At 45.1% G+C, this 26,035-nt stretch overlaps 1 protein-coding gene across 1 annotated transcript in view; it reads right to left on the reverse strand.

The window, feature by feature from the left end:
* The window catches only part of SLC15A2 (solute carrier family 15 member 2), a 219,214-nt gene that overhangs the window by 16,861 nt on the left and 176,318 nt on the right, over positions 1 to 26,035 (reverse strand). Inside the window, exons 18-19 of the mRNA XM_030210263.1 lie at positions 22,709 to 22,819; positions 1,180 to 1,276 (exon numbers count right to left, since the gene is read on the reverse strand). Coding sequence (XP_030066123.1) covers positions 1,180 to 1,276; positions 22,709 to 22,819 — 208 coding nt within the window. The remainder of the gene's footprint in view (positions 1 to 1,179; positions 1,277 to 22,708; positions 22,820 to 26,035) is intronic.

Here is a 26,035-nt window from a genome sequence, read left to right on the forward strand (position 1 = left end):
CAAGAAATGTATTAAGTTATGTCCAATAAAAAAGGTATCATCTTATTTTCTTTTCCATGTTTTATTTTGTTTGATTTCTATTGATATCTTTCCACAGCAACTATAGTGATCCCGGCCAATCCATACACTTCCAACAGCAGCAGAGCCATAAAGTACCACCCATGTCTCCTACCCAGGACCAAATAGCAAATAAATGTCTAGCCCCATCCTTGGCCGTTTTCAAATCCAGGCTAAAAGCCCACCTCTTTAACGCTGCTTTTGACTCCTAACCACTACTCTGTACCCTTTTATCCCCTCCTCTTTAATTCCCTTACCTCTTAGTTGTTCTGTCTGTTTGTCTGTCCTACTTAGATTGTGAGCTCTTTGAGCAGGGACTGTCTTTTTATGTATGATGTACAGCGCTGCGTAAGCCTTGTAGTGCTATAGAAGTGATAAGTAGTAGTAGTAGTAGTAGGGAAGATGACAATGAACAGTCAGTGATGGTGTTGTTAATTCTTTAATTCAAAACAAGGCACGACTCAACACAGTCCTGTGTTTCGGCCACCTGGCCTGCATCAGGAGTCCGATGCCACTTATGATACTCAACTTGGTTTCTATAAACCATAGATGTTGCTGGTCAATAAACGTTGGCGATTATGCTATGCACACTCTTGCTGCATAGTCGTGCAACAAAGTTGAAATTGGAGTTTCTAATCCCAAATGGACAGATTAACAACACCATCACTGACTATGTGTTGGTTCATTGTCATCTTCGCTGTGTTTGTTTGCTATCTGTGCTATTTGCGAGGCCTGTTTCTTCTGTTTTGCTGTCCTACCCAGGGCTAGCATCAGAGCGAGAAGAGAGAAAACATGCTACAAGAGCTATGCTGTCTACCCCTGCCACTGGCCTGGTCTGCCACCAGAGATCTTCAAGCAGACGTTTCTGCCAGGAAAATGAGAGAACAATTCAGTAAGGGGCCTACGAACCAGTATGTGCTGGCCTATGAACCAGTATGGCTACCCTGTTACAATGAGCTTCTTTGGTAACTAGGATGGAGCCATGGTTGAGTAGTAGGAGAATAGAATGGAGAGGACCTAGTTGAAATATTGGCACAAGCCAACATACCTTCTGAGATGAGCAGCATGAAAGTGATCAAATTCATTACAAAAGGGAGTATAATTAAATCAAAGATAACTTACCCGCTCTATTATAACAGTGTACGAGCCTCCGAAATCAAGCAGACCAAGAGCCAAGGAGAATTCATTGTTCCCAATTCTGCACTTTGCATGGTTATAGCTAGACAGGAAATGAACATCTGAATGTGAGTAGCACAATTTCAGTTCACAGACCAACACGTCCAAAAAATACCCAAAATGATGATAAAAGAGAAAACCAACCCAAATTACCACAGAGACATGTGTTGCCAGAAGTCAGAGACAGACATTACCACAATCAGATAGACCCAGTGAACTTAGCAAGCAATCCCATAGGCATTACAGGTATTAGGTGTTGTAGTAACCCATATCTCAGTGGCCAATGCTGTATAGTCATACTGAGGTACATTTTCAATAAGCCATCTAATTGACAAAGCGTGTGTGTGAATACTTTTCAGCTCAGGTGTACCACCCTGATCTTCCTTCACAAACCACCTCACATGGTTTGGGTTTGAAGATCAGGTGGAATATTTTAAGTCACCTCCAAAATGAGAGTGTAAATAGATCTACTTATCTAGTTTTCTCCTCTTACCAAGTTACATCTACCTTCTCCCCATCTGCAACTACAGCTATAAGTGCACGTTGAAGTGCGTGCTTTTAACAAGTTGAGAATCCACATAGGCAGGTTTAGCCATCCCACCTACATAGGTCTAGATTCTACATAGAGCGTCTAAAAAAAATCGGCGCTGAAAAAACCCCCCACACTTCGTGCCATTCTATAAACCCTCACCTAAAGTTAGGCGCGGTTTATAGAATATGTGTAGTGCCTGTTCCTGCGACCAAATTTAGTTGTGGCCATTTATGACAACTAAAACCTGGTATAAAAGCACATGACTAATTTAGGCACGGATCGGGCATATTCTATATAACACTGCCCGTAAATTTTAGGAATGCCCATGACCTGCCCAAGGCCATGTCCCCTTCTGAGATCCACGAGGTCCGATTTACATGCATTGCTTTATACAATATTTATTTTATTTATTTATTTACTGCTTTTGTATTCCACATTTTCCCACCCATTTGCAGGCTCAATGTGGCTTACATTGTTCCGTCATGGCGATCGCCATTCCGGAGTAAGAAATACAAGAGGTATTACATAAAGATCATGAATGACATAGAGGCTTATTTTCAAAGCACTTAGCCTCCCAAAGTTCCATAGAAACATATGGAACTTAGCCTCCCAAAGTGCTTTGAAAATATGCCTCATAGTAGATTAAGCAATCAGGTATAAAGAGTTCATGTTCAGAATAAGAGATAGAACGGTATTCCATTAAAAGTTCATAGGATGGGTCGTTGGAGTACGTCTTGATGAGGACATAGTAGATTCAAATTCAGAATGGGAGATAAAGCGGTATTGCGTTAACGTTCATAGGAGGGATCTTTGCGGTATGCCTTGTTGAAGAGGTAGGTGTTCAATGATTTCCAAAAGTTATGCTTAGCAAGCTATGTGCGTAAATCTTAAAGCCAATTAGTACCGATAATTGCTTGTTAACATCCAATTATTGGTGCTGATTGGCTTGTTATCCAATTAAGTTCCACGGGTCTGTAGCTGGTAGGTACAGCTGGGTCTAAAGCCGGCTGCTTTAGGGATGGGGGTTAGGGCTTTCTGGTCCATTTCTTTATCCAACAAATTGTTAGTCTTTCCCAGTTCAAAATGTGTAAAAATAAAATTGAAGATCAGAAGACTTTACTACTCAAATCTCGTAGGTAATACCTGCCTGAACACTAAATTGTTGAATTCAACATAGTCAAGGGACTGACATCCTCATCAACTCCTGACTCCACAGCCTTAATGCCAAACCCCACTTCGCAAGATCTCGCTGACTTCTTCGAAAATAAACTTACTCAAATTCGATCAGAATTTGAAGTTCAAGCCAAAAAAAGCCTCAAACTCAAGTTTCTAAAGAAATAACCTCCCTGTCAAAGCAGAACGTTGCAGCTGACCGACACTAGAATACCTTCTTAGCCATCTCCAGAGAAGTGGCGGAGCAGGTGGGGGGAAGAGGGGTTGGTGGTTGGGAGGCTAGGATAGGGGAGGGCAGACTTATACGGTCTGTACCAGAGCCGGTGATGGGAGACGGGACTGGTGGTTGGGAGGCGGGAAATACTGCTGGGCAGACTTATACGGTCTGTGCCCTGAAAAAGACAGGTACAAATTCAAGGTATGAGTTTATCTTGGGCAGACTAGATGGACCATGCAGGTCTTTTTCTGCCGACTATGTTACTCAAAAGAGCTAGAACAATCTCACTGCACACTAGATACAATGCCCCTCTTACCTATTCGCCTCAATCCCTCCTTTCGTGATACATCGTTGTTGATTTTACCTCTGGAGTGAAGCATTTTAGGGATTTTGGTGAGTAGGTCTAGATAAGCACATATAATATTGGTGAGAAGTCCCGCCATGCTGCTCAGAGCCAGAAACAAGCAGTGGGGAGTGGCAGCAGTCAATTTATTTGGCTGGTGGGGCTCTGCATCCCTGCCAGCAAAGAAGATATGCCTAACATGCCCACATGGGAGGGAGGAGGAACAGATAAATGCACTCCCCGCCCCCCAAAACTGCAGGGCTGTCTACACCCGGAGAGAGAGCCTATTGTTAAAAATTTCCCAGCACACCACTGCCCTCGGATAAAGGTAACATGGCCCATCTTGTGCTCCTGAGCCACTTTGTAATAACTGGAATCAGCAGTCTACAGGCAGGGCCTAATTCTAGAAGGTAGGCCGTAACTTTTATGTGCCAGTTAACATGCCTAAATGTTTAGAATACTAGCACATACATGCATATGCTTATGTACATATTTATTTAATACATTTATACCCCACATTTTCCCGCTAGTTGCAGGCTCAATGTGGCTTACACAAATCTGTAGTAAGGATACAGTACAGAAAGGTACAATTAAAGAGTGTAAAAGTAAGATAGTAAACATCATTTAAACAACAATATGTAGAAGATAATAAAGATAATTAGTGTCCATGAATCTTGTTAAACTAGGCGTTAATCAGAATTATGTTGAACCTGGAGAATAAGCCTTCTTAAACAGGACGGACTTCAATAATTTTCTGAAATTTAAGTAGTTCTGGGTAGATTTTACTGATTTGGGTAAAGCATTCCACAGTTGTGTGCCTATGAATGTGAAGTTGGAGGCATAGGTAGATTTGTACTTAAGGCCACCACAATCTGGGTAGTGTAAATTGAAGTAAGATCGTGATAGACTGGATCTATTTCTGGGTGGCAAGTCAACTAATTCAAGCATGTATTCAGGAACTTCCCCATAAATGATTCTGTGAATTAAGGTGTAGACCTTAAAGGCAACTCCTTCTCTAATGGGAAGCCAGTGCAGTTTTTCGCAAAGAGGCTTGGCAGATTCGAATTTAGATTTTCCAAAGATCAGTCTTGTCACAGTGCTACTACTACTACTAATATTAAACATTTCTATAGCGCTACTAGACTTACGCAGCGCTGTACAAATTAACATGAAAAGACAGTCCCTGCTCAACAGAGCTTACAATCTAAATTGGACAGACGAACAGACAGCTAGGGGTGGGGAAATTGCAGTGGTAGGGGTGATAAGTGAGGGTGTTGAGTAAGAGAGTCATGGTTAGGAGTCGAAAGCAGTAGCAAAGAGGTGGGCTTTAAGCCTAGACTTGAAGACAGCCAGAGACTGAGCCTGACGTACTGGCTCAGGGAGTCTATTCCAGGCATAGGGAGCAGCGAGATAGAAGGAACGGAGCCGGGGAGTTAGCAGTGGGGGAGAAGGGGGACGACAGGAGACATTTACCCAGCGAACGGAGTTCACGGGGAGGAGTGTAGGGAGAGATGAGAGCGGAAAGGTACTGAGGAGCTGCGGAGTGGATGCACCTGTAGGTCAAAAGCAGTGCTCTGAGCAGTTTGAAGTTTCTTGAGTAGATGTTCTTTGCAGCCATTTTATTTATTTATTTATTTGTAGCATTTGTATTCCACATTTTTCCACCAATTTGCAGGCTCAGTGTGGCTTACATTTGCCGTAATGGCGGTTGCCATTTCCGGGTAACAGAATTACAAATGGTAATGCGTTAAGGTGTATACATACAAGGTAACATACATGGAACATAGCATACATGGAACAGGTCATGGTATATATATATATACCATGTGCATACATACATGGTAAAGAAGAAGAATGCATTATGGTATTTCATGAAGGTTCCTGAATAATAAATTGGATTATAACATACATTAGGTCATCGACTATAGAGATCATATTCGACGTAAGGATTAAAGTATTAATGGTTGTTCATAATCGCAAATAAGTTAATCAGTCAAGTGATGGGATTTCGGTTTTGTCTAGAACGTGTTAAGTCTTATTATCTAGTGTTTAAGACGGATGTTTGTGGTATGCCTTTTTGAACAGATCAGTTTTCAGTAGTCTTCGGAAGATAGTTGGGTCTTGCGTTGTTTTTATGGCTTTCGGTAGTGCGTTCCATAGCTGCGTGCAAATGTATGAGAAACTGGTTGCGTATGTGGATTTATATTTTAGTCCTTTACAGTTAGGGTTGTGTAGATTGAGGAATGTGCGTGCTGATCTTTTTGCGTTCCTGGTAGGCAGGTCTATGAGATCCGACATATAGGTCCTGACAGGAGCAGGACAGAAACAGAGCCTGGCACAGGGCCCCCCTTGGAGGCCAGGCCTTGAGAATTTTGCCCCCTTGCCCCCCCCCCCCCCCCCCCCCCGTCTCAGCGGCCCTGGTGTCAAGAACTGATCTCTCTAAAGCATAAGTATTACATAAGTACATAAGTATTGCCATACTGGGAAAGACCAAAGGTCCATCAAGCCCAGCATCCTGTTTCCATTCCAGGTCACAAATACCTGGCAAGATCCCAAAAAAGTACAAAACATTTTATACTGCTTATCCCAGAAATAGTGGATTTTCCCCAAGTCCATTTAATAATGGTCTATGGACCTTTCCTTTAGGAAGCCGTCCAAACCTTTTTTAAACTCCGCATTCTCTGACAATGAATTCCAGAGTTTAATTACACGTTGAGTGAAGAAAAATTTCTCTGATTCGTTTTAAATTTACTACATCGTAGCTTCATCGCATGCCCCCTAGTCCTAGTATTTTTGGAAAGGGTAAACAGACACTTCACACCCATTCAACTCCACTCATTATTTTATAGACCTCAGCCGCCTTTTCTCCAAACTGAAGAGCCCTAACCGCTTTAGCCTTTCCTCATAGGGAAGTCGTCCTATCCCCTTTATCATTTCGTCGCCCTTCTCTGTACCTTTTCTAATTCCACTATATCTTTTTCCAGATGCGGTGACCAGAATTGAACACAATATTCGAGGTGCGGTCGCACCATGGAGCAATACAAAGGCATTACAACATCCTCATTTATGTTTTCCATTCCTTTCCTAATAATACCTAACATTCTATTTGCTGCCCTAGCCGCAGCAGCACACTGAGCAGAAGGTTTCAAAGTATCATCAACAACGACACCTAGATCCCTTTCTTGGTCTGTGACTCCTAACGTGGAACCTTGCATGACATAGCTATAATTTGGGTTCCTCTTTCCCCATATACATCACTTTGCACGTCCTCACATTAAACGTCATCTGCCATTTAGACGCCCAGTCCCCCAGTCTCGTAAGGTCCTCTTGCAATTTTTCACAATCCTCACGCGATTTAACGACTTTGACTAACTTTGTGTCATCAGCAAATTTAATTACCTCACTAGTTACTCCCATCTCTAGGTCATTTATAAATATGTTAAAAAGCAGCAGTCCCAGCACAGACCCCTGGGGAACCCCACTAACTACCCTTCTCCATTGAGAATACTGACCATTTAACCCTCCATTGCCCCTGGTACAAAAATAAGTGCCTGAATATATGTAAACCGCTTTGAATGTAGTTGCAAAAACCTCAGAAAGGCGGTATATCAAGTCCAATTTCCCTTTCCTCTCTGTTTTCTTTTAACCAGTTTTTAATCCACAATGGAACACTACCTCCTATCTCTTGACTCTCCAATTTCCTCTGGAGTCTTTCATGAGGTACTTTGTCAAACGCCTTCTGTAAATCCAGATACAGAATATCAACCGGCTCACCTTTATCCACATGTTTGTTCACCCCTTCAAAGAAATGTAGTAGATTGGTGAGGCAAGATTTCCCTTTACTAAATCCATGTTGACTTTGTCTCATAATAGTAGTAGTAGTACAAAACAATATCATTAATAATTCACAATAAGAAAAACCATAAAACCTCTCAAGCTTCAATCAGCATATAATGATCCAACAGCTCCCCTGCTTTTTTGTTTAGGTACCAGAAAGCCTCTTTCCTCTAACATCTTCTCATATTTTCTAAATAAACAGATCCATTGCCACCGTAGAACAACATGCAAATCACTATATCCTTCCAATGACTTACAATAACTTTTAGTGTCATTGTAATTAAAAAATGAAAAAGACACCTGGAGGTGTATTCTCAAAGCACTTTGAAAGTCTAAGTGCTTTGGAAATGAGAGCCTTGGTAGACTGTGGAATGGTAGCTGAACGAATTAAGGACTTCCAAAAACAACCTTTAGCAACAATGTAATGTCTATTCCCAAAATAGCCACAGATCCTTCCAATAGACTTGCAAATTTGGACCCTCATATATCAAATGAGTCAAAGTTCCAACTGAACCCTTTTTTAAAACACAATATATAAGTACATAAGTACATAAGTAGTGCCATACTGGGAAAGACCAAAGGTCCATCTAGCCCAGCATCCTGTCACCGACAGTGGCCAATCCAGGTCAAGGGCACCTGGCACGCTCCCCAAACGTAAAAACATTCCAGACAAGTTATACCTAAAAATGCGGAATTTTTCCAAGTCCATTTAATAGCGGTCTATGGACTTGTCCTTTAGGAATCTATCTAACCCCTTTTTAAACTCCGTCAAGCTAACCGCCCGTACCACGTTCTCCGGCAACGAATTCCAGAGTCTAATTACACGTTGGGTGAAGAAAAATTTTCTCCGATTCGTTTTAAATTTACCACACTGTAGCTTCAACTCATGCCCTCTAGTCCTAGTATTTTTGGATAGCGTGAACAGTCGCTTCACATCCACCCGATCCATTCCACTCATTATTTTATACACTTCTATCATATCTCCCCTCAGCCGTCTCTTCTCCAAGCTGAAAAGCCCTAGCCTTCTCAGCCTCTCTTCATAGGAAAGTCGTCCCATCCCCACTATCATTTTCGTCGCCCTTCGCTGTACCTTTTCCAATTCTACTATATCTTTTTTGAGATACGGAGACCAGTACTGAACACAATACTCCAGGTGCGGTCGCACCATGGAGCGATACAACGGCATTATAACATCCGCACACTTGGACTCCATACCCTTCCTAATAACACCCAACATTCTATTCGCTTTCCTAGCCGCAGCAGCACACTGAGCAGAAGGTTTCAGCGTATCATCGACGACGACACCCAGATCCCTTTCTTGATCCGTAACTCCTAACGCGGAACCTTGCAAGACGTAGCTATAATTCGGGTTCCTCTTACCCACATGCATCACTTTGCACTTGTCAACATTGAACTTCATCTGCCACTTGCACGCCCATTCTCCCAGTCTCGCAAGGTCCTCCTGTAATCGTTCACATTCCTCCTGCGACTTCACGACCCTGAATAATTTTGTGTCATCGGCGAATTTAATTACCTCACTAGTTATTCCCATCTCTAGGTCATTTATAAATACATTAAAAAGCAACGGACCCAGCACAGACCCCTGCGGGACCCCACTAACTACCCTCCTCCACTGAGAATACTGGCCACGCAATCCTACTCTCTGCTTCCTATCTTTCAACCAGTTCTTAATCCATAATAATACCCTACCTCCGATTCCATGACTCTGCAATTTCTTCAGGAGTCTTTCGTGCGGCACTTTGTCAAACGCCTTCTGAAAATCCAGATATACAATATCAACCGGCTCCCCATTGTCCACATGTTTGCTTACCCCCTCAAAAAAATGCATTAGATTGGTGAGGCAAGACTTCCCTTCACTAAATCCGTGCTGACTTTGTCTCATCAGTCCATGTTTTTGTATATGCTCTGCAATTTTATTCTTAATAATAGCCTCCACCATCTTGCCCGGCACCGACGTCAGACTCACCGGTCTATAATTTCCCGGATCTCCTCTGGAACCCTTCTTAAAAATCGGAGTAACATTGGCTACCCTCCAGTCTTCCGGTACTACACTCGATTTTAGGGACAGATTGCATATTTCTAACAGTAGCTCCGCAAGTTCATTTTTTAGTTCTATTAATACTCTGGGATGAATACCATCAGGTCCAGGTGATTTACTACTCTTCAGCTTGCTGAACTGACCCATTACATCCTCCAAGGTTACAGAGAATTTGTTTAGTTTCTCCGACTCCCCCGCTTCAAATATTCTTTCCGGCACCGGTGTCCCCCCCAAATCCTCCTCGGTGAAGACCGAAGCAAAGAATTCATTTAATTTCTCCGCTACGGCTTTGTCCTCCTTGATCGCCCCTTTAACACCATTTTCGTCCAGCGGCCCAACCGACTCTTTGGCTGGTTTCCTGCTTTTAATGTATCTAAAAAAATTTTTACTATGTATTTTTGCTTCCAACGCTAATTTCTTCTCAAAGTCCTTTTTTGCCCTCCTTATCTCCGCTTTGCATTTGGCTTGGCATTCCTTATGATCTATCCTGTTACTTTCAGTTGGTTCTCTTCTCCACTTTCTGAAGGATTGTTTTTTGGCTCTAATGATTTCCTTTATCTTACTGTTTAGATCAGATACATTCGATCAACTAGTGAATATCTTCCCTTTAGGAAACTATTGAAAACCCATCTATTCAAACAGATTTACCCAAATAACTTGACCTACTATAAGCAAACATAAGCAACCCATCCATTTACCGATTCATCTAATCATTAACAACAATGGCGTAGAAATTACCTCCTACCAATCTTCTTACCCTCCATGCTCTTCCTCTACCTCTTCTTCATCGCTCCACTTCCTTACCTATCTCTATCCTTTCTCTCATACCTCTTTTATCCCATTTACCCCTTGTTCATTTGTCCTACCACATACCTCCTTTGTTGATTCAGATACTACAGATTGTATTCTCCTGTTACTATAAAAGTTGCATTGAGCCTGCGATGAGCGGGAAAGCGCGGGATACAAATGTAATAAATAAATAAATAAACAGGCACCTAAAAGACAACCTCTGGGTTTCTCTATATAGAACTGCTATTACAGTGCTTAACACCAAACACAGCTTTACTAGCATCTACTGGTAATGTATGACATACAAGTCAGCATGTAATATTATTTACAGGTCAATAAAATAGCAGGTTAGATATCAGGCAACAACTAAATACTTAAACATGTCTGAAACTTCACCAACTTACCTCAACCTACATTACCCCAATTGCAAAAGACTCAAGTACAAAACCTATTATGGATCCAACTTCTCCTTCTTAGGCAGCCAACTCTGGAATGCCCTCCCCAGACCCATCCGATCAATCAGCGACTATCTACCCTTCCGGAAATCACTAAAAACCCATCTGTTCAAGCAAGCCTACCCAAATGACGCAATCTAATCCCATGAACCCATCTACCCAACACATATCCAGAAGACAATGACAATGACTCAGACCACATCTCCCACCTAATTTCCCTATACTTTTCCCTTGTCCCATCCCCCTCCCGCCCCTTCTACCTCTCCTCCTATGCTCATCTACCCCTTGCTCATACCTCTCCTACTCCCGTCACCTTTCCCCATCTTTACCTACCTATCTATTTTATTATTCTGCCATAATTAACCTATTTTTTTCTCCATCAATACTCTGTAATACGTATTATTATGTAAGCCACATTGAACCTGCTTTGAGTAGGAAAACGCGGGGTACAAATGTAATAATAAATAAATAAATCTATGTTCAAACAAATGGAATCCTGGCCAGGCTACTGAGGTATTTGCTGTCCTCCTCCCTGTTCCTCTCTACCCTGTAATTCCCTTGCAGGGAATTGTGCTGGGCAGACTTATACGGTCTGTGCCAGAGCCAGTGGTGGGAGGCGGGGCTGGTGGTTGGGAGGAGGGGATAGTGCTGGGCAGACTTATACGGTCTGTGCCCTGAAAAAGACAGGTACAAATCAAGGTAAGGTATACACATATGAGTTTATCTTGTTGGGCAGAGTGGATGGACCGCGCAGGTCTTTTTCTGCCGTCATCTACTATGTTACTATAGTCTGTCTGTTTTATCTAGATTGTAAGCTCTTTGAGCAGGGACTGTCTCTCTATGTCAAGTGTTCAGCGCTGCGAGCGTCTGGTAGCGCTATATAAATGCTATTAGTAGTAGTAGTATAACTAAAGTTATAGCCCCAGGCCTATTCACCGAGGCAAAATGGCTGCAACCAGGGGGAAAAGCATAGCAGTGTCCACGGTCTGTCGGGAGCAGTGGTAGGATGGTTGCTTTTAGTTTCTCAACTAGAATGTTCACTGGAACGTTATGTGACTATGGAAATCTTGAGCTGTGGGCTTGAGGTTTTTCACAACCTAACAGTATCTCTTCTGCAAAACCTCTCAGAGCACTTCCCAAACTCTGGAATGCACTGCCTGAAAGACTCCACTTAACACAAGACTATCTCTACTTCAGGAAGCAGGTGCAAGCTTGGCTCTTCAACCAGATCTTTAATGGAAGAAGTAACTAACTCGTTAGTCGCTCACACACACACAAGGAGTGACACGGGTTGCACATACTGCAGCAGGACATGTTTATCCACTCCTACCCTAGCTGAGATAATATTTAACCATCTCTCTGACCTCACGTGCAACTTTCTTTAAATCAGTCACCTTACCTTCTAACTCTTCTTACTCTCTATATGCTACATCTTTGCTTTACCCTTCACTATCAATTAAAATGTTCTATTGTGTATTGTGTCAACATTGTAAGTAGTATACTATGCCATACTTTGTACTGTTATTTGAATATTTTGACTGCTGTAATTGCCTATTGCTCATGCTTGATCTATTCTTACTGTACACCGCCTTGAGTGAATTACTTCAAAAAGGCAGTAAATAAATCATAATAAATAAATAAAATAAAAATAAATAGTTGGAAAGGGCTTTACTGCACGTACATATAATTCACACTCAAGTGACATGGCTATGCTGCTGTGTCACAAGTCCAAAGTGCTTTGCAGTGGAATCTATGCTGGTTTGGTTTTGGCATCACAGGCACACAAAAGCTTGGTTAGGTTGTAGCCCTACAGTCCCCTACTCCCACCTCATAAAATGCCTAGTGGCCCAAGTGGGACACGGATCCCTGACCCCAAACAGTTCCTGGTGGCCTAAGTGAGCTCCCAAACGCCTCAGTCCCTTCCCCTGACACCACAAAAGTAGGCCTGTGTCACAGAGCCCCCAACTCCCCTCCTATGCACCTCCAAAAGCTGGGAAGCAAAAGCGACACCCATTTGCTACTACCTCTGATGCTGCCATCTCGCAAAATCACAGCAGCTGAACTCTAGCAGTCATAGGAGCCATCTTTTCAAAATGATTGGGGGTGCTGAATTTTTTTTTTTTATACAGGTGGTGCATTTCCCCCTCATCTCCCCTCCCCCTCCTCCCCCTCCCTCTCTCCCTCAGACCCCTCCCCCTCCTCCCCCTCCCTTATCCCCCTCCTCCCCCTCCCTCTCTCCCTCAGACCCCTCCCCCTCCCGTCCCCCTCCCGTCCCCCTCCCTCATCCCCCCTCCACCTCCCTCCGAGTTCCAGGCCCCCCTCCCTCCCTCCCAGTTCCAGTCCCTCCCAGTTCCAGGCCCCCCTCCCTCCCTCCCCTCTCTCTCTCCTTTCCCTCCCCCCTCCCTCCAAGTTCCAGGGTCCCCCCCTCCCAGTTCCAGGGTCCCCCTCCCTCCGAGTTCCAGGGTCCCCCTCCCTCCCTCTGAGTTCCAGTGACATCATCCCTCCCTTCCTCCCTCCCTCCGAGCTCCAGGGTCCCCCCTCCCTCCCTCCCTCCATCCCTCCCTCTGAGTTCCAGGGTCATCGTCCCTCATTTCCTGTTTCCACAAGGGCGGGACCAGAGCTGAGAGAGAGAGAAGGGAAAACTGAACTAAGCACCTAGCCTGCACCCTTTTTACTGCTGCTGCCGCCGTAACCCCGACGAGGTAAGATAGATGACTTTTAAAATTCGGAGGGAGGGGGCCTGGAACATGAAGGGAAGGAGGGAACGAACTTCCGGTGGGTGAAATATTGGGGGTGCTCGAGCACCCACAGCACCCACAGAGTCGGCGCCTATGCTAGCAGTGCTTTCTAACTTGTGTGCACAAACCAGGACTCTTAGCCACCAACTTCAAGAAAGTGCTAACAAAACAGTTCACACCAGTATAATGTGGCAAATATATAATTTATGTGTATAGAGTACCCTCAGATATAAACCACTATAACTGCAGTCAATAATGCTGCTAAAAAGTGGCATAGCACTTCTTTCATTAGGTAACTCTAACAATTTTTTGGGGAGAGCAACATATGCTCATTTTTTTATGCGTCCCAATCACCACAGTGCTATAAAATCACTTGTTACTTTTAAAATAGTATATACTAGGTGAAAACTGTGCACTTATCTTTTAAGTTCTTGCCTCCCAGGCAGAACTATCTTGCCTTGCTGAAACATTTATCAGTTGCCTTCCCCTGGAACTGCCCGACTCCGCGGGGTTTCAATCACTTTCCTCAGGGACAAGGGTTAAGGCTGCATAGATCTTATCTTCCTCCTTCTTTGTTGCTTCTTTTCTTTGTTCAAGCAATCCACAAAACAAGGCTAGGATCAGTCTAACAAATAAGACAATGCAAGGCTGAATGGGGGGGGGCGGGGTCAGGGGCTCTGGAAGGTCAGGGAAGGGGGGTCCACCTAAGGTTAAAGAAGTTAGGGCTCTTCAGCTTGGAAAAGAGACAGCTCATGGGAGATATGATAAGATCTATAAAATCCTGAGTGGTGTAGAACAGCTAAAAGCAGTGGCGTAGCTAGCATACTTGACACCCGGGGCCGACCTTTTTTTAACACCCCCCCCCCCATGAAAAAATTATTTTTAGCAATAATCATGAAATGAGATAAATGGTCAGAAAAGAAATAGACAGTAAACATTTTCTTTTATTGAAACTTGCATATGTAATCATGCCAAATAAAGGATTAATACTTTTTAATTATAGTAGTGTATTTTTTGAAAAAAGATGTGAAAAACTAGAAATAAAAAATAAAAATAAGTGTGGGACGGAGAGAGGTAAAAGGGGAGAAAAACAAGGAGAGGGGAAAGAACAAGGAGAGTGGAAAAAAGGGGAGGGAGGTGGAAGGGGAGGAGTGGGGGAAGTTGGAAAGGAAAAGGGGGGAAGGAGGGGGGAAGGGGAAGGAGGAAAGGGGAGGGAAAGAGGGGGAAGGAGAGAAGGGGAAGGAGAGGGGAAAGAGAAAAGGAAAATGAAAAAGAAAAGAAAAAAAGAGAGAGAGAGAAGGGGGGGAAGGGGGGGGGGAAGGAGGAAAAACGATGTCAGTCTTGAATGATGCTGGTAGATTGTTTAAGGTAAAATAGGGAGGTGTCCTCGCCTGGCTGGTTATGCCTTAACAAGTAAGTGTGTGTCATAAGACGATAAATAAATAAATAAATAAAATAGAAAAAACATTTGTTGGAACTAAGCAGGAAAGGTAACTGTGAGTTACCGTACTGAAAGGGTACTACTAACCTCAGTAGACGGAGAGCATCTGATGCACAGATGTGAAGGACAGGTTATGAACTGGTCTCGATAAAGTCGGTACTCTGCAACAATATTGGAACAGTAAAAGTGAACCCGCGGTTTATAGAGAATCGTTTTTATGTGATTGGCGCACAGGGTGCGGCAGGGGGAGGAAGACGACGTTTAGTCCAGATGGGCTGGAGCCGGAGGCGGAGCAAACTTCCACGTGGCGGAAGACTGGAAGTGGAAGGTACACACCGGCGCCACGGAATAAGTGAGGGGAAGGGAACTCAGGAGGCAGGCCGCCGCTCCAAACAAGAACTGACGGCGGGACGAAGTTAGGACACTGCGCCACCCCCCTACCGGTTGCACCCGGGGCGGACCGCCCCCACCGCCACTGGGTAAAAGTGAATCGATTTTCCACTCTTTCAAAAAGTACAAAGACCAGGGGGCAGTCAATGAAATCACATAGAAATACTTTTAAAACAAATGTGAAAAAATATTTTTTCACTCAAAGAATAGTTAAGCTCTGGAACTCGTTGCCGGAGGATATGGTAACAGCGGTTAGCGTATCTGGGTTTAAAAAAGGTTTGCACAAGTTTCTGGAGGAAAAGTCCATAGTCTGTTATTGAGAAAGACATGGGGGAGGCCACTGCTTGCCCTTGGATTAGTAGCATGGAATGTTGCTACTCTTTGGGTTTCTGCCAGGTACTTGTTATCTGGATTGGCCATTGTTGGAAGATACAGGACTAGATGGACCATTGGTCTGACCCAGTATGGCTATTCCTATGTTCTTAAGAGGAATAGAAACCATTCCAGATTTTGGTGGGTTTCTTTACATTAGGAACAATACTTTATTCAGCAATTTACATGCATTTTGTGTGCCACTGTGCTACTCTTTTTAACAGTGGTTTTACGCTGATTTTCACATACTTACATTTCTCGCTGCATCAGGAGCAATATTAACGCAGGAAAATCCAGAGTAAACCACGGTGCTAATGGGGTGCAGCTTATACCTTGGCCCCTCGGAGTCTATGCCTCTGTCTCCCAGAGGAGGCATCCAGAATTCCCAGCAGCACGTGGAAGTTATCCCAGTCACTGCTGACAGTGCTGAGTGAGGCAGGCAGCTTCCTGTTAATTCCTGTGGCACAGTTTTGACCTTTGGTCAATTACAGGAGTATGTGGCTACCTCTATGCATATATGACTAAAATACCCCAAAGTGGGTGCACACTTCACCCCTTAAAATATGAGCCCCCCTTAGTCCTGGGGAACTGAGGAACTGAGTTCGATTCCCGGCACAGGCAGCTCCTTGTGACTCTGGGCAAGTCACTTAACCCTCCATTGCCCCATGTAAGCCGCATTGAGCCTGCCATGAGTGGGAAAGCACCAGGTACAAATGTAACAAAAATAAAATAGATACTATTGGAGATTCTACATGGAATGTTGCTACTATTGGAGATTCTACATGGAATGTTGCTATTCCACTAGCAACATTCCATGTAGAAGGCTGCGCAGGCTTCTGTTTCTGTGAGTCTGACATCCTGCACGTACGTGCAGGACATCAGACTCACAGAAGCAGAAGCCTGTGCGGCCACATTGGTGACCTGCAAGGGCCGACTTCTATATGGAATGTTGCTAGTAGGACTCTGGGCAAGTCACTTAACCCTCCATTGCCCCATGTAAGCTGCATTGAGCCTGCCATGAGTGGGAAAGCGCAGGGTACAAACGTAACAAAAATGAAATAGATACTATTGGAGATTCTACATGGAATGTTGCTACTATTGGAGATTCTACATGAATGTTGCTATTCCACTAGCAACATTCCATGTAGAAGGCTGCGCAGGCTTCTGTTTCTGTGAGTCTGACGTCCTGCACGTGCAGGACATCAGACTCACAGAAGCAGAAGCCTGCGCGGCCACATTGGTGACCTGCAAGGGCCGACTTCTACATGGAATGTTGCTAGTGGGACTCTGGGCAAGTCACTTAACCCTCCATTGCCCCAGGTACAAATAAGTACCTGTATATAATACGTAAGCCGCATTGAGCCTGCCATGAGTGGGAAAGTGCGGGGTACAAATGTAATAAAAAAAAAATAAAGGAAAATGTGCCTATATCGCTGCTTGAAAAGGGTAGTCTACAGACCCTGCAGGAAAAGCCCGCAGCATTTCAGTGTTTGCCCACGGTGATAATTTACATCCTTGAATATTATCTGCAGTTCTCTGCTTCATTAGTCGTCTATGATGGAAAGAGAAGCCGTGGCCCTTAGTGACTTTCAATTCATGCTGCTTATCCTGTCTTGAGCTCATAATCCTCCTCCTGGGACTTCGCAGCGGGCACCGCAGTCAACAAACACACACACACACACTGTAATCTATGAACAACCAGCTCCTCGCTAGATGTCAGGAAAAAAAACAGCAAAGGCAGATAAATACACCGCTGCCAAGATACTGTTTCTATGAGAATGGTATTTATAATTGGTAACGGGAGGGAGAGGGAAAAAAAATTATAGCATTAAGCTGGGGTCAAACTACGCAGAGGTTAAGACCTTTCGTTTCAGCACCCGCAGTTCTTTTAATGTGAGCTGGAGTGTAACATTATGACTTACATAGTTTTGGCTATTCTAAACTACAAATTGTACCGCACTGTGCCCAGTGGGATACTGAAGTCCATGCTGTAGCCCTCCCCATCCCCTTCCATACTGAAAGCTATTCCAACCCAGGGCTAAGCAGTTGCGTCTGGGAAGGAATGCAGTCTGCAGATCTGCAAACCAGACACTGCACTGGCAATGGGAGACTGAAGGGCAGGAAGAATTAAGGTGAAAAAGGACTCACAGAAAGAGACGGGACAGAGGGCAGCAGAAATCAGGCCTACTTTGCAGGCACACACTTTTACGCCTAACACTAGGAACGCTAAAAGATCAGCACGCACATTCCTGAACCTCCACTACCCCAGCTGCAAAGGACTAAAATCAGTGGCGTACCAAGGGGGGGGGGGCGGTGGGGGCGGTTCGCCCCGGGTGCACGCCGCTGGGGGGGGGGGTGCCGCGCGCCTGTCGGCTCTTCGTTTTCATGCTCCCTTTGCCCCGGAACAGGTTACTTCCTGTTCCGGGGCAGAGGGAGCATGAAAACGAAGAGCCGGCAGGCGCGCGGCACCCCCCCCCCCAGCGGCGTGCACACGAAGGGGGGGTTCTTTCGCCAGGGGATCAGGGGTTCTTTCGCCGAGGGTGGCGTCACGCTGTTCCGGGGGGGGGGGGGTGCTGCACCCGGGGGGCGGGGCGCATCGGCGATCCGTCCCGGGTGTCAGCCCCCCTAGGAACGCCACTGACTAAAATACAGAACAACGTACGCATCCAGCTTCTCCTACATAAGCACGCAGCTATGGAATGCACTGCCACTCGCCGTGAAAAGAATACCCGGCCTAACTAACTTTCGGAGATCACTGAAGACCAGCTTGTTCAACAAGGCATACCACAACGATCCATCCTAATTACCAAACAACGAAACTCAAGCCTGAACTGGATAAAACCTAATGCTCTATACTTATTAAAAACAAAATTACAGAGCACATCCAAGGACATGGATTACTGAGACCAAGTCAGCACAGCTTTTGTGTGGGGAAATCTTGCCTGACCAATTTACTTCAATTCTTTGAAGGAGTAAACAAACATGTGGACAAAGGGGAGCCGGTTGATATCGTATATCTGGATTTTCAAAAGGCGTTTGACAAGGTACCTCATAAAAGGCTACAGAGGAAATTGGAGGGTCATGGGATAGGAGGAAATGTCCTATTGTGGATTAAAAACTGGTTGAAGGATAGGAAACAGAGAGTGGGGTTAAATGGGCAGTATTCACAATGGAGAAGGGTAGTTAGTGGGGTTCCTCAGGGGTCCGTGCTAGGACCGCTGCTTTTTAATATATTTATAAATGATTTAGAGATGGGAGTAACTAGCGAGGTAATTAAATTTGCTGATGACACAAAGTTATTCAAAGTCGTTAAATCACGACAGGATTGTGAAAAATTACAAGAGGACCTTACGAGACTGGGAGACTGGGCGGCTAAATGGCAGATGATGTTTAATGTGAGCAAGTGCAAGGTGATGCATGTGGGAAAAAAGAACCCGAATTATAGCTACGTCATGCAAGGTTCCACGTTAGGAGTTACGGACCAAGAAAGGGATCTGGGTGTCGTCGTCGATAACACACTGAAACCTTCTGCTCAGTGTGCTGCTGCGGCTAAGAAAGCGAATAGAATGTTGGGAATTTTTTGGAAAGGTATGGAAAACAGGTGTGAGGATGTTATAATGCCGTTGTATCGCTCCATGGTGCGACTGCACCTTGAGTATTGTGTTCAATTCTGGTCGCCGCATCTCAAGAAAGATATAGTAGAATTGGAAAAGGTGCAGCGAAGGGCGACTAAAATGATAGCGGGGATGGGACGACTTCCCTATGAAGAAAGACTAAGGAGGCTAGGGCTATACAGCTTGGAGAAGAGACGGCTGAGGGGAGACATGATAGAGGTATATAAAATAATGAGTGGAGTGGAACAGGTGGATGTGAAGCTTCTGTTCACGCTTTCCAAAAATACTAGGACTAGGGGGCATGCGATGAAACTACAGTGTAGTAAATTTAAAACAAATCGGAGAAAATTTTTCTTCACCCAACGTGTAATTAAACTCTGGAATTCGTTGCCGGAGAAAGTGGTGAAGGCGGTTAGCTTAGCAGAGTTTAAAAAGGGGTTGGACGGTTTCCTAAAGGACAAGTCCATAAACCGCTACTAAACGGACTTGGAAAGATCCAAGATTCCAGGAATAACATGTGTGGAATGTTTGTACGTTTGGGAAGCTTGCCAGGTGCCCTTGGCCTGGATTGGCCGCTGTCGTGGACAGGATGCTGGGCTCGATGGACCCTTGGTCTTTTCCCAGTGTGGCATTACTTATGTACTTATGTACTTATATGACTACCAAGGTCTACTCCACCACGTATAAACTCTCTTATTCCGAATGTCAACTCCTTATACTTGACTGCTCAATCTACTATATCAATTGAGATCTTTATTGTAATACCACTGTCCAGCTTATAATCGAAAGACAAAAACGCCTATATTGCGACCTAAATCGGGAGATAGGCGTTTATCTCCCAAAAACGAATAACGCGGTATAATCGAAAGCCGAACTTGGACGTTTTCAACTGCACTCCATCGCGGAAGCGTACAAAGTTGACGGGGGCGTGTCGGAGGCGTGGTGAAGGCGGGACTGGGGCGTGGTTATCACCCGAACAGAGATGGGCGCCTTTCGCCGATAATGGGAAAAAAGTATGCGTTTGTAGCTAGAATTTAGGGCACTTTTCCTGGACCCTGTTTTTTCACAAATAAGGCCCCAAAAAGTGCCCTAAATGACCAAATTACCCCCAGAGGGAATCGGGGATGACCTCCCCTGACTCCCCCAGTGGTCACTAACCCCCTCCCACCTCAAAAAAATGATGTTTCACAACTTTTTATTTTCACCCTCAAATGTCATATCCACCTCCCTGGCAGCAGTATGCAGGTCACTGGAGCAGTTGTTAGGGGGTGCAGTGGACTTCAGGCAGGTGGACCCAGACCCATCCCCTCCACCTGTTACAATTGTGCTGCTTAATGCTTAGTCGTCCAACCCCCCCAAACCCACTGTACCCACATGTAGGTGCCCCCCCCTTCACCCCTTAGGGCTATAGTAATGGTGTAGACTTGTGGGCAGTGGGTTTTGAGGGGGATTTGGGGGGCTCAACACACAAGGGAAGGGTGCTATGCACCTGGGAGCTCTTTTACCTTTTTTTTTGTTTTTGTAAAAGTGCCCGGTTGGTGTCCTGGCATGTGAGGGGGACCAGTGCACTACGAATCCTGGCCCCTCCCACGAACAAATGCCTTGGATTTATTCGTTTTTGAGCTGGGCGCTTTCATTTTCCATTATCGCTGAAAAACAAAAACGCCCAGCTCACAAATTGTCGAATAAAACATGGACGTCTATTTTTTTCGAAAATACGGTTCGGTCCGCCCCTTCACGGACCCGTTCTCGGAGGTAAACGCCCATGGAGATAGACGTTTTTGTTCGATTATGCCCCTCTATATGTTCCGTCTTTGCTTAAACCCTTTACTGTCAATTAAAATGTTCTATTATGTATTGTGTTGACATTGTAAGTAGTATACTATGCCGTACTTTGTATTGTTATTTGAATATTTTTACTGCTGTAATTGCCTATTGCTCATGTTTGATTTATTGTACACCGCCTTGAGTGAATTCCTTCAAAAAGGCGGCAAATAAATCCTAATAAATAAATAAGGGCTTGCATGGGCTTCCTTCTGCTTCCAAAAGCAATCAAAACCAGCAGATTTTGCAGAAAGAATCACGAGAGAAGCATGAGAATCATGGGAAATTCTCTCTTCCAACACCCTAACTGCCTTCTTTGATCTTGCCTCATTTTTTGCAGGGGGCCAGATGCACTAAACAATCATTAGAGCCCTTCCCTTACCGATTCCCTTAGCGAATCGGTAAGGAACGGGCATGCATCAAGGAAAGGGAATGCAAATGAGCTGCTCGTTGTAGCTCACTTGCATTCTCTATTCCATCGTAAACAGTCGGCCAATCGGCCGGTCGAGCATGCGCAGAGCAGCCCAGCATTATGCTGGCTGCTCTGTGCATGCCAAATATGCCTCCCTGTGCCGCCCGAAGACCCTGCGTCGCTCACCCCCTCCGATGCAGCTAAGTGCAGTTGAGGACATCCATCCAAAAAAAAACGTCTATTTTGGTCGTCATTCCTCCCCCCCCCCAAAAAAAAAACGCCGCGCTGCTCACCCCCTCCGATGCGGCTCGATCCAGAGGACAGTGCAGTTGAGGACGCCCATCCCCAAAAAACGTCCATTTTGGCCGTCATTGCCCCCCCCCCCCCCCCCACAATAATAAAAACGTCTTTTTTGGCCGTGCTTCACTCAGCTGAGAGACCTGGAAGTCTCTGAGCCAATCACAGCACGTTTAGCTCAAGCGTGAATTAGTGGGAGCTATGCCAGTTCGAGGGGGTAAGGGGCAGGCGGGCAGCGGTGGCAGCAGGATACCACAGTGAGGAAGGGAAGGAGAGGAATGCCAGACATCATGGGAGTGGGATGGAGGTAGGTCTCGAATATAAACTGAGATTCAATTTTTGATGTATTTTTGGGCCAAAAAAAATCTATGTTCATACATTTTTAACGAAAGAATACAGAGTTGTGACCCATTACATTTTACACTAAATTTATACAGCTGACACAGATCAGTATAGGAATATCGCAGTGTTTTTGCCGCATAAAACTAACTAATATAACTATGGACTGGACCAACGGCTCACTTTCTAATCTCTGCAAGTCGACAAACAGAACATAATCAAAGACAGTGCTAAGCTGTTTACCTTTTCACCAGTGCCTGTTTTCTAGCCCAAAAGGTGCTGGTACTCAAATGCCAGACCACCCTTCAGGGGTGGGGTGATCACTGAGGGACCCACCCCACAATAGCCAGGCCCCCTGCAACACAGAATCTATGAAAAGGCAGAACTGGTGTGTAGAGCCTGAGCTCTTTTACTATAACTTGGGGACCATGAGTCAATTTTAGCAGACAATGAAAAAGGTGCTGGTACTCAGTACCCCCAAGTACCCCCTCAAAAAAAGCCCTGCTTTTCACTGAAATGTCCTCCTTTTGTAGGAGGCAGGGTATAACTTCCAAGGTGGATGATGTTTGACCTGCAGCACAAGTCCATGGAAAGATCTCACATTATTTAAAAACAACCCCCTTGTAGAATTAAAAATTCTTACTATCCTCTCTCCAACGTGTGGTAAGCAGAGACTCCATAGTTTCCAGCGACGCTCCCAAAGTCAGCTTTACCCACGGTGATGTTCGCAGCTTCACTGCCTGCGTTAATGAATCTGTTTGGGAACAGCACCTGTCATTACTGCATGCTGCAATTCCTAACCTAAATGGCGCCCTTCTGGGAACCTCAGCGCAGCTATTTACATCACAGAGGACTTTAAGACTGTACGTTAGAATGACCAGTGAAAAGGAAAAACCTGAGCATTACTTCCAGTGCATTTTTTTTCTAGCAAAAAAGGTGCCGGTACTCAAAACGCTAGGCCACCCTTCAGGGGTGGGGTGATCACTGAGGGACCCACCCCACAATAGCCAGGCCCCCTGCAACCAGTCACAGAATCTATGACGAGGCAGAATTGGTGTGTAGAGCCTGAGCTCTTTCATTAAAACTTGGGGTCCATGGTTCAATTTTAGCAGACAATGGAAAAGGTACCGGTACTCGATACCCCCTCAAAAAAAAAAATCCCTGTTTACTTCTAGCAGGAACCTGAAGTAACCCAGAGTAGGAAAAGAAGGGAGAGGCTGGTGCTGTAACCCACCAATCAAAAAACAAAGAACAGCGCTACAAAGATATCAAGGAATGTTGATTAAGAAATAAATAAATACATATAAATCACAGAACAAAACCCAGTGTGGCTAGGTTTCGCTGTGAGGCTGCATCAGAGGTAATAAATATATATATATACCAAATGGGAGGCAATTCTATAAAGATCACCCAAATTTGGACACTACAATGATGAGTACTGAGCGCAAATTCCATTATAGAATACAGCGTAGTTTGGCATTTGCGTGCCAACAGTTAAGCGCTATCATGTACACCATGAAAAAGGCAGGCACAGATGTGAGTGTGCAAATGTTGCATTTTAGTACATAACTTATAGCAGTTTTCTGTCCAGTCCTCCAGTACCCCTTGCCAGTCAGGTTTTCAGGATATCCATAATGAATATGCATGAACTCGATTTGCATACACTGCCTCCATTATATGCAAATCTCCTTCACATAAGTACATGCCACACTGGGAAAAAACCAAGGGTCCATCGAGCCCAGCATCCTGTCCACGACAGCGGCCAATCCAGGTCAAGGGCACCTGGCAAGCTTCCCAAACGTACAAACATTCTATACATGTTATTCCTGGAATTGTGGATTTTTCCCAAGTCCATTTAGTAGCGGTTTATGGCCTTGTCCTTTAGGAAACCGTCTAACCCCTTTTTAAACTCTGCCAAGCTAACCGCCTTCACCACGTTCTCCGGCAACGAATTCCAGAGTTTAATTACGCGTTGGGTGAAGAAAGTTTTTCACCGATTTGTTTTAAATTTACTACACTATAGTTTCATCGCATGCCCCCTAGTCCTAGTATTTTTGGAAAGCGTGAACAGATGCTTCACATCCACCTGTTCCACTCCACTCATTATTTTATATACCTCTATTATGTCTCCCCTCAGCCGTCTCTTCTCCAAGCTGAAAAGCCCTAGCCTCCTTAGTCTTTCTTCATAGGGAAGTCGTCCCATCCCCGCTATCACGCATATTCATTGTGGCAGTGGCGTACCAAGGGGGGGGGGGGGCGGTGGGGGCGGTCCGCCCCGGGTGCATGCCGCTGGGGGGGTGCCACGCGCCTGTGGCTCCGCACTCGCTCTACTTGCTGCTTGACGTGGTCATCTGCAGTCCAGTTTTACTTCCTAGTTGACAGCAGCCAATCAGCTGAATCAAAGTCAGCCCCATGATCTCCCTCCTCCAATCCTGAAGCAAAGCAAAGCAAAGGAAGGAGTGGGTGAGTGGTGGACGGTCCTGGTCCTCGCTTTTAGATTTGCCTGCAAGAAGTTGAGTCCTTTTTTTTTTTTTTGCAGCTCCCAGGAGGTTACCGCCGGCCGTGAACAACCGGACTGTGCCCTGGAACCGAGGGACCATGGAGAGCGAAGCCGATAAGCGCGTGGCACCCCCCCTCCCAGCAGGTAAAAATGCACCCGGGGGGGTGTCCTTTCGCCCGGGGGGGGGGGGGGGGGCGCATCGGTGATCCGCCCCGGGTGTCAGCCACCCTAGGAACGCCACTGCATTGTGGATATCCTGAAAACCTGATTGGCAAAGGCTACTGCAGGACTGAACTTGGGAAACACTGACTTACAGCATTCTTCAAGTGATACAAATCTGGGCCCCGCCCTTGCACCTCCCCCTGTGAATGTCCCCTTGCAAGTTACTTGCTATGCGCCCTGTGCATTCGCATTCTAGAATACCACTGAGCATGCACAGAGCACTTACACACATGAATGTAGCATTCACACACGTTACGTGCTAGTATTCTATGATCTTAGGGGTCAATATTCAAAGTGATTTAAACGGCTGTGAGAGGCTCCTGGCTGTTTAAATCGCTTGTCCGGGGCTAACTGGGTATAATCAGTGGCACTTAACGTAGTAGATGACGGCAGAAAAAGACCTGCACGGTCCATCCAGTCTGCCCAACAAGATAAACTCATATGTGCTACTTTTTTGTGTATACCTGACCTTGATTTGTATCTGCCATTTTCAGGGCTCAGACCGTAGAAGTCTTGCCCAGCACTAGCCCCACCTCCCAACCACCAGCCCCGCCTCCCCCCACCGGCTCTGCCACCCAATCTCGGCTAAGCTTCTGAGGATCCATTCCATTGCCACTGATTGTACGTGGTTATCACCCATGCAGAAACCGGCTATTTTGTGGGCAGTTCAGGGGCAGAGTCGGCACTTATCCGGTTAAGTGTCGATATTCGGCACATAACCAGATATGTTAAACGGATAAATAGGACCGCATAAAACACAGTCCTATCTTTGTCTGATTAAATTCTGAACATCATGCTTAACTGGATAAGTGTTATCTGGCTCTCTATAACCGGATATTCAATGCAGGTGCCTACACGTGGCCTGGTATTGAATGTTCAGGAATACTTGTGGCAGCGGTCAAAAAATGCTGACCACCGCACTATGAATACTGCTGTAGGAGGTGGAAGGCCTCCAATTATTTAATGTACAGAAATTAATGTCTCATATGTTGGACAGAAAGAAACCTTCATTTCTCTCTGTCCAACATATGAGACATTAATTTCTGTACATTAAATAATTGGAGGCCTTCCACCTCTTACAACAACGACCCTGGAGGTGCGGCACGAAAGGCACAAACAATACTGACCCATCAGCGCACCAATGTAGCTTGCACTTAGGTACTAAGGGGGAGATTCTATATATGGCACCTAGAAAAATCAGCGCTGAAATCAATGCCGACTAAGCATCGGTGCCTAGATTTAGGCGCT

This window comes from Microcaecilia unicolor, chromosome 7, assembly GCF_901765095.1.
Source record: "Microcaecilia unicolor chromosome 7, aMicUni1.1, whole genome shotgun sequence".
Taxonomy (NCBI): Eukaryota; Metazoa; Chordata; class Amphibia; order Gymnophiona; family Siphonopidae; genus Microcaecilia; species Microcaecilia unicolor.